At 43.8% G+C, this 16,733-nt stretch overlaps 1 protein-coding gene across 1 annotated transcript; it reads left to right on the forward strand.

The window, feature by feature from the left end:
• The first annotated feature begins 12,182 nt into the window (after window positions 1-12,182).
• On the forward strand, window positions 12,183-14,849 carry LOC148138330 (putative G protein-coupled receptor 139). Its single transcript, XM_087981632.1, has 2 exons — window positions 12,183-12,237; window positions 13,900-14,849. Exons 1-2 carry the CDS (start codon window positions 12,183-12,185, stop codon window positions 14,847-14,849), a joined length of 1,005 nt encoding a protein of 334 aa, XP_087837758.1.
• The last annotated feature ends 1,884 nt before the right edge of the window (window positions 14,850-16,733 follow it).

Genomic DNA, 16,733 nt, shown 5'->3' on the forward strand with positions numbered 1-16,733 from the left:
GACACCAATATGCAAAACCTTTATCCTACATTTCCACCATCAGGAAAACACCCATGTGGCCAATGAACCATGAACCAGCAAAGCTCGGTACAAGAGTAATGCCGACATGTGTGAAAAAAAGGGACGCCACTGTAGTCCGCGCATTGTGTCCAAAGCATCTCGGGACAGTTTCCTCTTGTTCCTCGTGTCGTAATGTTATCGAGGCTGCATCCATCTCAGACTCTGAGCTTCCTTCGATTCTAGACGAAAGGACAGGCCTACTGGCTGTTCTGAGGGGCCGGGAATGTATTCCTCCTGGCCTGTTTATGAGTTAGCAGGTTTCATATGGTCCACATGTTTGTACAGGGCCGTCTCGTCTACCCAAACTTTGTATGTCACGGGACCTGACCTCACGCCGAACTCTCCTCGCACCCTTGCAGCACCAGTCCCCCTGTTCCAGCACCAAACCTTGTCCCAAAGAACAAAGAATAAAGAAAATTTACAGTCCAGGAACAGGCCCTTCGGCCCCTCCAAGCCTGAGCCGATCCAAATCCACTGTCTAAACCTGTCACCCAATTCCTAAGCATCTGTATCCCTCTGCTCCCCACCTACTCCTGCATCTGTCCAGACACATCTTAAATGAATCTCCCGTACCTATCTCTACCACCTCTGCTGGCAACGCGTTCCAGACGCCCACCACCCTCTGTGTGTGAGGCACTCACCGCGTGTATCCCCCTTAAACTTTCCACCTCTCACCTCTAAAGCGTGTCCTCTCCTTACTGAATCCCTCACCCTGGGGAAAAGCTTGTCTCTATCCACCCTGTCTATACCCTTCATGATTTTGTAACCCTCAATCAGGTCCCCCCCCCCCAAACTCCTTTTTTCTAGTGAAAATAAACCAAACCTACTCAACCTCTTCATAGCCAGCACCTTCCATACCAGGCAACATCCCCGTAAACCTTCTCTGCACCCTCTCCAAAGCGTCCACATCCTTTTGGTAATGTGGCGACCAGAACTGTACTCAGTATTCTAAATGCGGCCAAACCAATGTCTTGTACAATTTTAACATGACTTGCCAGCTCTTATACTCAATACCCCGTCCAATGAAGGCAAGCATACTATATGCCTTCTTGACCACTCTATCCACCTGTGCAGCAACCTTCAGGGTACAATGGACCTGCACTCCCAGATCTCTCTGCCCATCAACTTTTCCCAAGGCTCTTCCATTCATTGTATAATTCGCTCTAGAATTAGACTTGCCTAAATGCTGCTGATGGGGAGAATACTCTGCACCAGGTTAAACCTGAAGTGGGAATCGTGGTCATGCATTTTTTTTTTATTGATTCCAGTTTGGATGTGGTAGAGCAATTGAACTGTTCCAAGCCAGATTTAGGCTGGCTTTCCAACGTGTGCACGCTCCTGGATGTGGGCCTATAAGTTCTCTTACTCAACACAGGCCTACTGGTGCTCTTTTGCTATCTCAAGAATGCAAAATAGCAGCGGCAGTTGTGGCTTGCCAGCCGAGATACTGAAGAAAATGTGAACCACTTGCCCAGGGCTTGGCTTTGTTTTGGGATTTTGCTGCGAGCTGACCGAGGCTCCCATTATTCAGGATATGGCCTGAATGAGGCTGTGTAGTTGTCTTCACTAAAGTGGTGTTGCTCAAGCTCAGTCCCTTGGTGAGGGTGTCCACACCCATTGTTGTACTCTGCCACTCATATGTTCCACTTGACACAGTTCCTGAAGGCAAAGCCAATTCTTTGATGTCCAGGTGGGCTTCAGTTTGTAGGCGCTGCACGGTTCCATCATTAATCTGTCCCTTATTGACATCGGAAGAAGTCCACAGAAGCCGGTCTCCTGTCAACAATTCAACTTTTATTTACACGTGCGTAGTATTTGACACTGATCCGACTTCCTTAGAGCCAGCTCTCTGAATGAACAGAACCCTGATACTCCTGTTCATACCCATCAGCCAGGGCTCCCTGATTGGAGTGGGATAACAGCCCAACCTGGGGATTCATATTCTATATGATCCACCTGCCTGGCCACATTGCAATCACACCACCACCCACATTCTAACCACTCCCCAGTTGGCACCCCACGTGACTGGCCCCTTGGCACTCCAGCCACCTCGCACTCTACAAACCTGGTGATCTACATCATTTTCCATCTGGCACTTTATTTTTGCAGCACTGTTAAATGTTAGTTACGGTATGTGTTATAAAATAGTTCTAGCCAGGATGGAAGTACGGTCCGGCATTCCCGAGGGGGTCCTTGAATGGAGTCTCCTCTCAGAAATGCAGAGCTCCGTTCTTCCATCAGAAAGAAATGGGCAATCATTGGAAAACCTGTCCCAGTGTTTTGCTGATTTGCTGACAACAAAGAAGGAAAAGTTACATCTAACAAAGATATAGATTAGCTTTATCGGAAACTCCAATACATTGTTCTTTCGAAAATATGTCAACACTAATCTTTTTACATTTAACTTGATCACGTTATTTTTCTGATTAATACTAAGAAGGACGGTAAAGTTGATCTTTTAGCTTTGTTTCTTTATTTTTCAAGTTTTTGCCTAAGATTTTGTACCTAGATACCTTTGTACCTCAGATGGCACTGGGAACGGTGAGATTGTGCACGTTTCACTGTGCTCCTGCACTTTTGTACTTGAAGACACGTGACAATAAAATCTTGTTCTAATTCTCAAAAAAAAGTGTCATTTTATTCTTCAATATAAATTCCGCTCCGTAATAACTCTTAGAGGAAAGTTGTTAATTTGTTGCTGCTTGGATTACTGCAAATAACGTAATTAGTGATTCAAACAGATTTATTGTCCCACTAGACATTTAGCTTCTAAATAAAACCAGATTGTGTTGACGGTATTGCTGTATTTCGGCGGACAGAATAATTGATTCCACAGTAACAGACAGACCTGACTGGGGGAGAATGGAATACTCAGCAATCTTACAGGTAGCACAAATTTACTACCCAATGCTTGCAGCGGTTGGCATCCTTGGTAAGTCCTTAAATGCAGCTTTGTTTGTGTGAAACCTATTTGATTCAATTCTCTCATTCTTTACTGAAATTTCACTCAGTGGGTGAAGTAGTTTCCTGTGATTTGGCTATTTGTGATTGGTGCAATTCGAGTGGTTTCACCAGTAGCTCATTTTTATTTATTTTTTTCTAAACTGAGGCGATTCTAAATCTCCTCATTGCATTTTCTTTTCTACACCCCCACACTACCGCCTAACTGTGGTAATGCTTATATTTTCCCCAGCCCCCATGGTGTGTGTGTGTGCAGGTGTGAGACACAGTGAGAGACACAAGGTGCACGAAGCTTTATTCAATTTCCGCCACCAGGAAGATAGGAAAACACCCGGGTGGCCAGTGACAAACACTGCCCTTCACATCAAAGGGCAGTGCTGTGTGATCAAAACAGTGAAGGAGAGGACAGGGATTAACGCAAAATAGAATTGGAGGGAGAAATGATGCACTCCACTCCCTGCGGCGCCCACCTCTCCCTGAACAACACTAGGGTGTTGGTGGACACCGCGTGCTCCTTCTCCAAGGACACCCGGGCTCTAACGTAACCGCGGAAGAGGGGCAGGCAGTCGGCCCTAACGACCCCCTCCACGGCCCGCTGCCTGGACCTGTTAATGGCCAGTTTGGCCAGGCCCAGGAGCAGAATGTTCATTTTTATTATTGTTTACTTCCGTCCTCTGATTCAGATTTATTTTTGAACATGGTATTTAGTTCCAGTACAGAGCAGGCTGAGTCAGTATTTATTCCCCACCTGTAAAGGTGGTTTTGAGCTGACTTCTCAAACCACTGCAGACCGTTTGATGTAAAAGCACCCACATAGAATCAGAGTCATAGAGCATAGAAACTGACCCCTCTCAACTCGTCCCAGCCGACCACATTTCCTAAATTGAACTATTCCCATTTATCTACATTCGACCCATATCCCGCTAAACCTTTCCTATCCATGTCGCTGTCCAAACCTTTTTTTTTGCAATCGTCCAGCAAAAATGAAGGAATGGTGACCTGATTCTAAGCTAGGAAGGTGAGTAACTTGAAGGGAACGTGCACGTGGTGTCATTCCAATACATCTTCTGCTTCGTGACAGAAGGCTCTAAGGTTGGGTTGAGCTATCTGAGGAGCCTTAGTGAACTGTTGTAATGCATCTTGTAGATGGTACACACTGCTATTACTGAGCAACAGTAGGGGAATGGAGTGAAGGTTTGCCAATGCAGAGGCAATCAAGTGGGCTGAAGTATCCTGGAATAAATGGCAACTACTGCAGATGCTAGAAATCTGCTACAAACCAAAGAAATGTTGGATGAACTCGGCACAGATGGCAGTTTCTGTGGAGAGAGAAACATCAATTACGCTTTCAAGTATAGCATGACTCTTCCTCAGAATTTGGATGGATTCAAACTTCTGAGTTGGAGCTGCATCCACTCAGAACAAGTGGGAGTATTCAATCGCACTCCTGATTTGCACCTTGTTGATTTTAGACACACTTTGTGGATCAAAAGGTGAGTTTTTCACAGCAAGGTTCAAGCCTCTGACACACGGCCAGAGCAAAAACACTTATATGGCTCATCCAGGACTATTTTGGGTCAATGGTAATCCTCAAGATGTTGAATGTGGTGGATTCTGTGATGGCAATATAATTGGATAGCAAAGAGAATGGTTAGAATTTCTTTTGTTTGAGACAGTAATTGCTTGACACTTTTGCGGATCAAATGTTATTTACTGCTTTTCTGCAAAATCATAAAGCCATCAGGTATCGGGGCAAAATTAGGCCACTCTGCCCATCAAGTTGCTCCACTATTCAATTATGTCGGACATATTTCCAAACCACATTCTCATGCCTTCTCCCGGTAACTCTTGATCCTCGTACTCATCAACAAACTAGCTGTTCCTGTCCTAAATACACACACTGGCATAGTCTCCTCGGACTCCTGAGACAATGAATTTCACAGGTTCACTCCCTCCGAAACCCCCCACCCCATGGCCGAAGAAATTCCTCCCCATCTCAGTCCTGAAGTGTCGTCCCTTCACTCTGAGGTGCTGCCCTTGGGACCTAGTCTCTACTGCGAGTGAAAACACATGGGCGGCACGGTGGCACAGTGGTTAGCACTGCTGCCTCACAGCACCAGAGACCCGGGTTCAATCCCCGCCTCAGGCGACTGACTGTGTGGAGTTTGCACATTCTCCCCGTGTCTGCGTGGGTTTCCTCCGGGTGCTCCGGTTTCCTCCCACAGTCCAAAGATGTGCAGGTCAGGTGAATTGGCCATGCTAAATTGCCCATAGTGTTAGGTATGGGGTAAATGTAGGGGTATGGGTGGGTTGCGCTTCGGCGGGTCGGTGTGGACTTGTTGGGCCGCAGGGCCTGTTTCCACACTGTAATGTAATGTAATCTGCGCCATGTCCACTTGATCAATCTGTGTGCACTTGAACAAATATTTACACAGCATGATGCTGGTGACTAGTTACTCTGTACGTCTACAACTGGACTGGTGCAATTTCCTTCTGGTGAATTGCACTGGCGCACTGGGACAGGGCTGTGTTTGTATCGATGTTATCCCCACCTCTGGACCAGGGAATCTAGGTTCAAGTCCCATCTGATGCAGGGGTATGTCATGACTCATCGCTGAGCAGGTTGTTTCAGGAAACATATTGATGGTTTTTAAATATCTGGCACTGTGTATAAAGGGAAGTTATTCACATCACATATAGTTTTGTAACACTTGTTCCAATCTTCCTTACTACATTGTTTTGCACGGCATTGAGTTAAACCTGTTCTTTTTTCCACTTGGAATAAAGATAAAGTTCATCCACGCAATTTGACATCATCATATTATTTTATAGATATATCCCTGTACCTGTGGACCAGCAGGATTGTAGATTTAGTGAGAATGACCTTTGATTTACATTAGTTATGTCATTTCAGCACGTTCATACTCCCTAAATTTCCTTCCACAGAATACTTCATAGAATCATAGAATTCTTTCAGTATGGAGTTAAACCATTCGACCCATCAAGATCAGGCAGATCCCTGAAGTGCATTCAACCCAGACCCAACCCTCTCACTTTGCATTTCCCACTTGCATATTCCTGGCTATTATGAGACAATCTACCCTGTACATCATTGAACAGTGGTGGGAAACTGGTACACCCAGAGGAAACCCACGCACACGCAGGGAGAACATGCAAACTCCACACAGGCAGCCACCCGAGGCTGGAATCGAACCCAAGTCCTGGAATTGTGAGGCAGCAGTGTTAACCACTGAGACACGTGCAGCCCCAAACTGTTTGCTTTCTGTTTATCTTTGTCTTTTTGTCCTCCCTACAATAAAGCTTCCATTTCGGAGTGTGGTTCTCAACGCCTACTTCTGGGAGTTCTGCACTCTGCTGTTTAACGAGATTTCATTTCACAGTTCAAACATCGTGATATGCTAATTTTGAGAAATGAAGGATTCCACCAAAGCAAAGAATTTTGCTGATTCCCTTTGAAGTGCTTCCTTCCATATGTCTCTTCCTTCCATATGTCTCTTCCTTCCATATGTCTCTTCCTTCCATATGTCTCTTCCTTCCCTCGAAAGCTTGAATTCTCGCACCTCCATCGCCTTTGCAGACTCCTAGTAATTAAAGGTTTTGACATCATATAAGATCATAGGAAATAGGAGCAGAAGTAAGCGTAGCCCTCAGCTCCTGAATATTTCAAAGATCTTACTTCTTGCTCTTCAGATACTTTTTAGTATTTGTAGCCCCCAAAATATTCTGGATGGAGAACTCCAGACACTCACTCACCTCTGAGAGAAGAAAGTCCCTTGAAGAAGCATCGTTAGCCAGTTTGCAGGTGGCATCAAAATTCGTGCCATGGGAGACCATGGAGAAGGTCATGTAAGAATACAAAGGGATCTTGATCAATATGGCCAATGGGCCGAGCAGTGGCAGATGGAATTTAATTTAAGTAAATGCAAGGTGTTGCGTTTTGGTCAAAGGAAGACTTATACAAACAATGATGAAACAAGTCAGGATGCATACTGTTAACGGAAAGGACCTGGGTGGTGTTGTCAACGAGAGACTTTGGAGTTCATAATTCTTTAAAAGTTTTGTCACAGGTAGACTGGGTGGTAAAGTAAGCATTTCACACTCTTGCCTTCACAGCTCAGATTATTGAGTATCGGAGTTTAGATGTTGTGTTGGCGGTTGTACAGGATATTGAAGGCTCATGCCCGAAACGTCGATTCTCCTGCTCTTTGGATGTTGCCTGACCTGCTGCGCTTTTCCAGCAACACATTTTCAGCTCAGGGTATTGGTGAGACCAGTTTTGGAGTACTGAGTACAGATCTGATCATCTGCCACGGAAATGATATTATGAAGAGAAAATGAGGACTGCGGATGCTGGAGATCAGAGACAAGTGGGTGGTGTTGGAAAAGCACAACAGGTCAGATAGCATCCTAGGAGCACAAGAATCGTTATTTCGGGCAGAAGCCCATCATCAGGAATGAGGCTTATGGGCCGAAGGGCTGTGAGATAAATGGGAGAAGGGGTGGGGTTGGGGGGAAGGTAGCTAAGAATGCAATAGGTGGATGAAGGTGGGAGAGAAGGTGATAGGTCGGTGAGGAGGGTGGAACAGATAGATGGGAAAGATGATGGATAGATCAAGAGGGCAGTGCCGAGTTCCAGGCTTGGGACTGGGATAATATGGGGGGAGGGGAAATGAGGAAACTGGTGAAAACCACATTGATCCTGTGTAGTTACAGGGTCCCAAGGTGGAATATCAGGCATTCTTCCTCCAGGCATTGGGTGGTAAGGGTTTGGTGATGAAGGACACTAGTCCAGCTTCCTCAGAGTAGGGTCTCAGAGTGAGCAGAACCTCTGGCACTCATGTTTAAATCTGTCAGCTAGGGCTCCCTGATTGGGCCAGATTAATAGCCTCAATATGGGTCGACAGTGTGGTGCTGGAAAAGCACAGCAGGTCAGCCAACATCCGAGGAGCAGGAAAATTGATGTTTCAGGTAAAAGCCTTTCATCAGGAATCCAGATGAAGGGCTTTTGCCCGAAAAGTCAATTTTCCTGCTCCTCCAATGCTGCCTGACCTGTTGTGCTTTTCCAGCACCACATTCTTGACTCTAATCTCCAGCATCTGCAGTCCTCACTTTCGCCTCTCCTCAATAAGGGCACTCTGTGAGATCCACCTGGTGGCATCACTCCCATAAAGAGATGGCCAAAAGGGGTTTTCAGTTAACTTCGAAATAGTTTGTTCGATTTAGTATTTAAGTAAACTAAAAATTAGGGCAACTGTAGCTGCGTAGACAGAAGACATCTAAGGTAACAGATGAAGATCATACACAAAGGGTCCTGTTGCAAACACACAGCTGTTGTTGTCAATGCTGAGAAAGCTGAATAAGGACACCTTGCAGTGTGCTGATGGACGAACCCCATGCCCAACTGATTTTAAATTTGTGACTGATCAAAAATAAATTTACTATGGTTAAGATTTCCAAATGCTTATTGTTATAGATTTTGAATTAGATAGAGAGATTAAATTTATTATGTATATGCACATTATATGTGTGTGGATGTGTGTGTGTGAGTGTGTGTGTGCAATTATAGCCGAAAAATAAACTTCAGGAAGCAGTAAAAAGATTGAATTAAAAGTCATCTGGACAGTAAGATATGGCCCCCACCCTCTTAGCAATGAGGATTGAATGACAGGCCCTAAAGTCAGCAGTGTGGAATTGCTGTTAAATTCAGTCTGCTTTGTGAAAGCCCCAAGGATAGAGATAAGGGTGTCTGGGAAACATCAGGAGATCACGGAACACAGAGAGTCGTCCATAAAGATTGTCCATCACTAGCCATACCATCACATGATTAATTGTATTGAACGTATATGTAAGTAATTAATAATATGATTGGTCTGTAATTGCTAACGTTGGGTTAAAATAAATGTGTAAAAGTTTATGTCTTTCCTTTGTTCAGTGACGAGGTTTCTGAACCCCCAGAGGTTTCTTCCTACCAGTGTCACATCAATAAATTATTTGGTGTTGGAAGCGAACTGTGGGTGTTGAGTGATTCATTGAGTCATTCCGCTCTGACACCACAGTCCAATTGCACTCCACAAAATTTAGATTAGATTAGATTATTTACAGTGTGGAAACAGGCCCTTCGGCCCAGCAAGTTCACACTGACCCGCCATAGCACAACCCAGCCAGACCCACTCCCCTACATTTACCCCTTCACCTAACACTACGGGCAATTTAGCATGGCCAACTCACCTAACCTGCACATTTTTGGACTTGTGAGAGGAAACCCACACAGACACGGGGAGAATGTGCAAACTCCACACAGTCAGTCACCTGAGGTGGGAAAATTTCACAACGCATTGGCCGGGTAATGAACCCAGGCCTCCCGCGTGGCAGGCAAGAATGCTACCACTGAACCACCAATGCAATTTAACTGGACCAAAGAAAGCTGTCTGAACACTAATTTATTTATATAATCAATTGTAATTCTGACTTGGCCTTTATTTCGATCATGCACGGGATGTGAGTGTCACTGGCTGGGCCCAGGATTTATTGCCTGTCCCTAGTTGCCCCTTGAGAAGGTGGGGTGAGCGGCCATCTTGAACCACTGCATGTGCTGTAAGGTAGACCCACAGTGCCTTGTGGGAGTGAGTTACACAATTTTAACCCAGCAGCAGTGAAAGAAAGTTGATGCAGAACACGTAACATAGAACATAAAACTGCACAGCGCAGGAACAGTTATTCGGCCCACGATGCCAAATTAATCTGCCTGCTCTTAGTAGATATCAACTGGTTGATTGATTGATTTAGTTTCACGTGCACTGAAATGCAGTGAAAAGCTTTGTGTATCATCATTAAAGGTAGATAATAGCAAACAAGGCGCTTATCTAAAAATCTTTTAAAAGCTCCTATCCTATCTCCCTCCACCACCATCCCTAGCAGAGCGTTCCACGCCCCTACCACTTTCTGTGTAAAAATAACCTGCCCCTCATTTCTCCTATGTACTTTACCCCACTACCTTAAATTCATGCCCCTTAGCTTTAGACATTTCAACTCTGGGGAAAAATTTCTGAGGTTCAACCCTATCTATGCATCTCAGAATTTTATAGATTTCTATCAAGTCTCCCCTCAGCCTCCGCTACTCCAGAGAAAACAACCTGAGTTTTTCTAGCCTCTCCTTAGAGCTCATGCCCTCTAATCCAAGCAGCAACCAGGTAACCCTCTTCTACACCAAAGTTTGTGCGAAGATTTGTAGCTCGGGTACTCGTTGCTGTGGTTCTGTTCGCCGAGCTGGAATGGCATTCATCCACAAACTCCATCAACAAACACATTGACCTGGACCCAATATACCAACCACTACAGCGGACAGCTGAAACTGACAACCGGAAGCGGCAGGGACAGACCACTATAAACACCGGAGGAAACATCAAAGAAGCGCTTCACAGGAGGCTCCCAAGCACTGATGATGTCGCCTAGCCAGGGGACGAAACGTTTGCAACACCTCTTCTACACCCTCTCCAAAGCCTCCACCTTCTTCCTGTAATGTGGTGACTAGAAGTGAATGAAAAAGTATGGATTAGCAAATGTCTTATAAAGTAACAACATGATTCCGATTCTTGTACTCCATTCCCCAAGCAATAATCGCAAGCATACCAAATGCCTTCTTTACAACCCTATCGACCTGCGTGGCCACTTTCAGGGAGCTATGGGGTTTCACCCCAAGATCCCTCTGTACATCAATGCTGTTCAGAGTCCTGCCAGTAACTGTATACATTTCTTTAACATTTGCTCTTCCAAAGTGCAACATCTCACACTTGCTGATTTAAACTCCACCTGCCATTTTTTCAGTCCATATCTGTCACTAATCTGTATTCCCCTATAGCCCTTGACAACCTTGTACACTACCACAACTCCACCGAACATTGTATTATCTGTAAGCTTACTAACCCACCCATCTACATTTTCATCCAAGTCATTTCACAGCAAAGGTCCCAGTGTGGGTCCCTGCAAAACACTACTAGTTACTGAACTCCAGCCTGAGCAATGCCCTTCCATCACTACCCTCTACCTTCTTTGTGCAAGCCAATTCTGAATCCATGCAACCAAGTAACTGTGGATCCCATACATCTTAATCTCTGGATGAGCCTACTATGAAGGACCTTGTCAAAAGCCTTACTAAAAATCCATGCAGACAACATCCACTGCCCAACCCTCATCGGTCACCTTCATCACCTCCCAAAACAAAAATGAATCAAGTTAATAAGATGTGACCTGACCTTCAAAACACCATGCTGATTGTCCCTAATTAGGCCATGTGTTTACAAATGCAGAGTAAAAACAATGACTGCAGATTCTGGAAACCAGAATCTAGATTAGAGTGGTGCTGGAAAAGCACAGCAGTTCAGGCAGCATCCGAGGAGCAGTAAAATCGTCGTTTCGGGCAAAAGTCCTTCATCATGCATGTAAGTGCTATCCAGAAGCATTGTTTCCTACAGCTTCTCGATGTAGGATTCACAGGTCTGCAGTTTCCTGGGTTATCCCTATTTACCTTCTTGAACAGAGGAACAACATCAGCTACTTTCCAGTCCTCTGGACCTCTCCAGTGGCTAATGAGGTGACAAAGATCTTTGTCAAGGTCCCAGCAATCTCCTCTCTTGCCTCTCACAATAACCTGGGGTAGATACCATTGGGCCCTGAGGGCTTATCCACCTGAATGCACTTCAGGAGACCTAATATCTCTTCTTTCTTGATCTCAAAATACCCTAGCAAACTAGAATGTTCCACACAAATCTCACTGTCCTCCATGTCCTTCTCTTGGATAAATACTGATGCAAAGAACTCATTTAGGATCTCACCCATATCCTCTGCCTCCAAGCACATGGTCCCTCCTATATCCTTGAGTGCACCTGCCTTCTCCCTAGTTATCCTCTTGTTTTTGAAGTTTGTATAGCATGTCTTCAGATTCTCTTTAACCCTATTTGCCAAGGTTATTTCATGACCCATTCTTGCTCTCCTTATTCCCTGCTTGAGTTCCTTCCCGCACTCTTTATATTCCTCATGGGCCCTGTCTAATTTTAGATTCCTACACCATACATATGCTTCTTTTTACCTTTTTATTAAATTCATACCAACCCTTGACATTCTTGCCCCTCCCTTACTGGAACATGTCGGTCCTTAACACTCATCAGCAGGTCTTTCAACAATTCCCACATGTCAAATGTGAGATTGCCGAGAACAGTGCCTCCCAATTAACACTCCCTAGCTCTGCCCAATACTGATGTAATTTGCCCTCCCCTAGTTTAGTACCTTGCCACAAGGTTCTGACTGATCCTTGCTCATAGCTACTTTAAACTGAAGAAGTTTCCAAAATGCTCTCCCACTGAAAGGTCAGTCACCTGCCCAGGCTCATTAGCTAATATTTGGAAAGATAAAGTCATCTACTGTGAGAACTCTATTATTACATCTTTCCACAATCTGCCTACGCATTTGTTCCTTAGTGTCTCGATGGCTGTTCGGGGGAACCTATAGTATAATCCTATCAGAGTGATTGCACCCAGCTTGTTTTTGAGCCCAACCCATACTGCCTCAGTGAATGAGCCCTCCAGCATGTTCTCTCTCAGTGCAAGAGTAACATTCTGCCTGATTATTAATGCAACTCCTCCACCTCTTTTACCTTCTTCTCTATCTTGTCAAAAACAACGAAGCCCTGGAGCATTTTGCAACTCATCCTGTCCCTCTTCAACCACAGCATCATAGTCCCATGTACTGATCCAGACTCTAAGCTCATCTACCTTAACTATGCCATTGCTTGCCTTGAAGTAAACACATTTCAGCCCATTGTACCATGATGCTCATTTGTCTGCCTCTGCCTGCCTTTTCTTTCTGATTTACTGGTCCGAGCATCTACCTTCCATTCAATCTCTTTAATGTTGCTCTGGTTCACAGTTCCCTGTCACTCTAGATTAAACCTCTCCTGTATTTCCAAGTCAGGATGGTGAGTGGCTTCAGGAGAACTTGTGGGGAGTGACATTCCCACGTATTGGCTGTCCTTGTCCTTTAGATGAAAGTGATGGTGGGTATGAAAGGTGCTATCTGTGAATCTTTGGTGAATTTCTGTAGCAAATCTTCAAGATAGTACCCACTGTAGCTACTGAGCGTGGGTGGTGAAGGGAATGGATATGTTTTGTGGATGTGGTGCCAATCAGGTGGGCAGTGATCACACTTTCCAATTACAGCATTACGTTTCTGACAAAATACCACACTTACCAAGTTCAATACTGATTTTCATATGCTCCTACGCCTCTTCGTCTCCGAGCTCTACCTTCCCTCATTAACAGCCCCTGCAGATTATGATTAGCATAAGTGAGAAAGTGTTAGAACCTGTTCAGTGACAGGCCAATCCAACAACGTAAACTTCATATACTACTATCTCATTTCCCGTTCAGAAAATTTCCATTGCCATGGCTGCTCATGTACTAAGCTCCTGTTTTGGCCCATTGTTGTAAAACGCCTTGTTCTTATACTATTTTGGGTTTGTTTTATTTTGTTCAATACCAGTTTAATAAACACAGAACATCTATTAAATATTTTGGTGAATCTGTCAGCATGACATGTTTGTATTTAAATATTTCATTCATTATAATTTTAATTCCTCATTTATTTATTTGTTTCATCTGTTTTTCTGTTGGTTCAAAGCATGTCTTAATTTCATTCTGGTTTGCTTGAGTCAATGATTCCATTGTAATTTTTCATCATGTATACTGTAATTGAGTTAATATATTAATCTAAGGCAGCTGATGTGATTGAGTAGAGATATTGTCCTAATGTTTTTGCTTTGACTCTAGTCATGAAGAAATGCACCTTCCTTTATTTATCTTACAGTAAACTTCGTGGCAATTGTCATCCTGACTCGAGGCAATTGTGGGCTTACAGACTGCGTCACTCGCTATTTGCTGGCAATGTCTACAGCAGATCTACTTCTTGTCATCCTCAATGTCTTACTACACCGAATTAACAATCTTTATTTCCCAGTTACTTTCTTATCCATCACTCCTGTGTGTGCCTCAAGAGTTGTTCTGCTCCTTGCAGCCGTAGACTGCTCAGTGTGGTTCACAGTTGCTTTCACATTTGATCGGTGTGTAGCGATTTGTTGCCAGAAGCTAAGAGCAAAATATTGCAATAAGAGAACTGCACTTGTAGTTACATTAACTGTGAGTGGTGTCTGCTGTTTGCGGTCAATTTCTTGGTATTTTGCATTTGCTCCTGCATTTGTTATTGACAATGTACCATGGCTTTGCATTGTAACATCAGACTATTATACATCATTAATTTGGAAAGTGTACGAATGGATTGACACTATAATTACACCATTGCTTCCAATTGTATTGATTTTGGTGTTCAATGTTCTAACAGTCAGGAATATTATAACAGCTAATCGCATTCGCTGTCGCCTCGAGAGCCATGGAAGTGGACAGAATAGTACTGATCCAGAGGTAGTAAACCGGAGAAAATCCATCATCTTGCTCTTTGCATTGTCTGCTAATTTTATACTGTTGTGGATGACACATGTCATATGCTCTTTAAACTGGCAAGAAGTAAACTATAATTATGAAGACAAAACATTAAACGATCCAACATTTGTCTTTCAAGAAATTGGATTCATGCTGCGGCTTCTGAATTCATGCACCAACACCTGCATATACGCTCTAACACAAACAAAGTTCAGAGAGCAGTTAATCAATGGAGTAAAATATCCATTTATTCAAATTGTTAAACTATGCAAATATGCATGCAGGTTGGACGTCTATTTGAAGATGCATTTCCAGTCATAGAACAGATTGAAAGAGCTTGCCAAATTTCCCTGGCTGCATTAACTGAAGAAAAGACTATGGTCCTCCAAGTGGGAAAGGAGTCTTTTGGTCACTCAAACTGGAAATAATTAGTTATACAAAAATTCAAACATGTCAAATTAGAATGTTATTTCACTGAGAATGACTATCTGTAAAAAATGCTGCTGCTCAAAAGGCTAAGTCTTTTCTTTTGCATTTCATGTTAAGGTCTTTTCCAATTTCAAATGCATTTATACTTTTGCTATTTTTGTCCTTAGTAAGTTTATGTATTTGTGCTGCAAGGACAGTGGCAGCCTCATGTGAATACGTTCAGTGACTAACTACCATGGCAATGAAATGCAAAAATTAAACTTAAAATCTTCCAAACTACCATCACGATGACATCTGCTTTGACCAGAATTACTAGTAGCTGGGACCAGAACATAAAATATTCAAAAGTGTTTTCCTCCATTCATATTGGCCTTTGTCTCTACATCCAAAAAACGACTTGCCTGGTTATTCCCATTATTGTATACCTCAACCATTTGAATAAAACAAAGAACAAAGAAAATTTACAGCCCAGGAACAGGCCCTTCGGCCCTCCAAGCCTGAGCTGATCCAAATGTACTGTCCCATTAACAACCCTCCTGAACCTTTTTCACTATGAGTGCCTTGCATTTTGTTTTATTTAAGTGGTTCTAACATGTCAGTTCAGGTTTCAGTTACTTTCCACAATTGTGAACATTTTTGTTACTTTCCCCTGTTTATTTCTGGGCACATTAAGTGCAATTCACAGTGGAATGTCACATATCTCACTAGATCTGAAAGCTCCCTGAAAGTTGACACTGAGCCCCAAGATTCACTGTGAAAGAAATACTGAGCACTGACACTGATCATGCAGAAGAATCTTGACCACTGACACTGATTGCGAAGGAAATCCTGACCCAGCCAGGATGTGCTGAAGTAAATGTATAAAAAGTACATGATCTCCTTTGCTCAATGGTTAAGCACATGGTAAACTCAGTGACTTACTCCCCACTGACTATAAAATAAACCATTCGATGATTGGAATGGAACTGTGTCCAGTGGTTGTCTTAAGCCATTCCTCTCCAACGAGGGATGCGTGACGTTTGGTGGGTCCGAGGGACTTTGAGTAGATGGTGTATAAGATCATAAGGCTACAACAAATAAGAACCAGAAGAGGCCATTTGTACAGTTGATCATGCTCCTCCATTCAATAGGATCATGTCAGGTCTGACGGTCCTCAAGTCCTGCTTTTTTCCTCAACAAAATCAGAGTTTCTCAGCCTTAAATCGACATCAGGGCGGAATCCTCCACAGGACTCTGTGACAAGGGGAGAAATTGATGCACCTTACAACATAGAACATAGAACAGCACAGCGCAGAACAGGCCCTTCGGCCCTCGATATTGCGCCGACCTGTGAACTATTCTCAGATTGTCCCCCTACACTATCCCATCATCATCCATGTGCTTATCCAAGGATTGTTTAAATCCCCCTAATGTGGCTGTGTTAACTACAATGCAGGCAGGCCCTACCCACTCTCTGTGTAAAGACCCTGCTGCTGACATCTGTCTTAAATCTATCACCCCTCAATTTGTAGTTATTCCCCTCGTACTTGCTGACATCATCATTCTAGGAAAAAGACTTTCACTGACTACCCAATCTAATCCTCTGATCATCTTGTATATCTCTATCAAATTCCCTCCTTAGCCTTCCTCTCTCCAATGAGAACAGACCCAAGTCTCTCAGTCTTTCCTCATAAGACCTTCCCTCCAGACCAGGCAACATCCTGGTAAATCTCCTCTGCACCTTTTCCAATGCTTCCACACCCTTCCTATACTGGGGGTGACCAGAACTGTACACAA

This window comes from Chiloscyllium plagiosum, unplaced genomic scaffold (assembly GCF_037043375.1).
Source record: "Chiloscyllium plagiosum isolate Xiang-an unplaced genomic scaffold, Cpla_swu_hap1 HiC_scaffold_40, whole genome shotgun sequence".
Taxonomy (NCBI): domain Eukaryota; kingdom Metazoa; phylum Chordata; class Chondrichthyes; order Orectolobiformes; family Hemiscylliidae; genus Chiloscyllium; species Chiloscyllium plagiosum.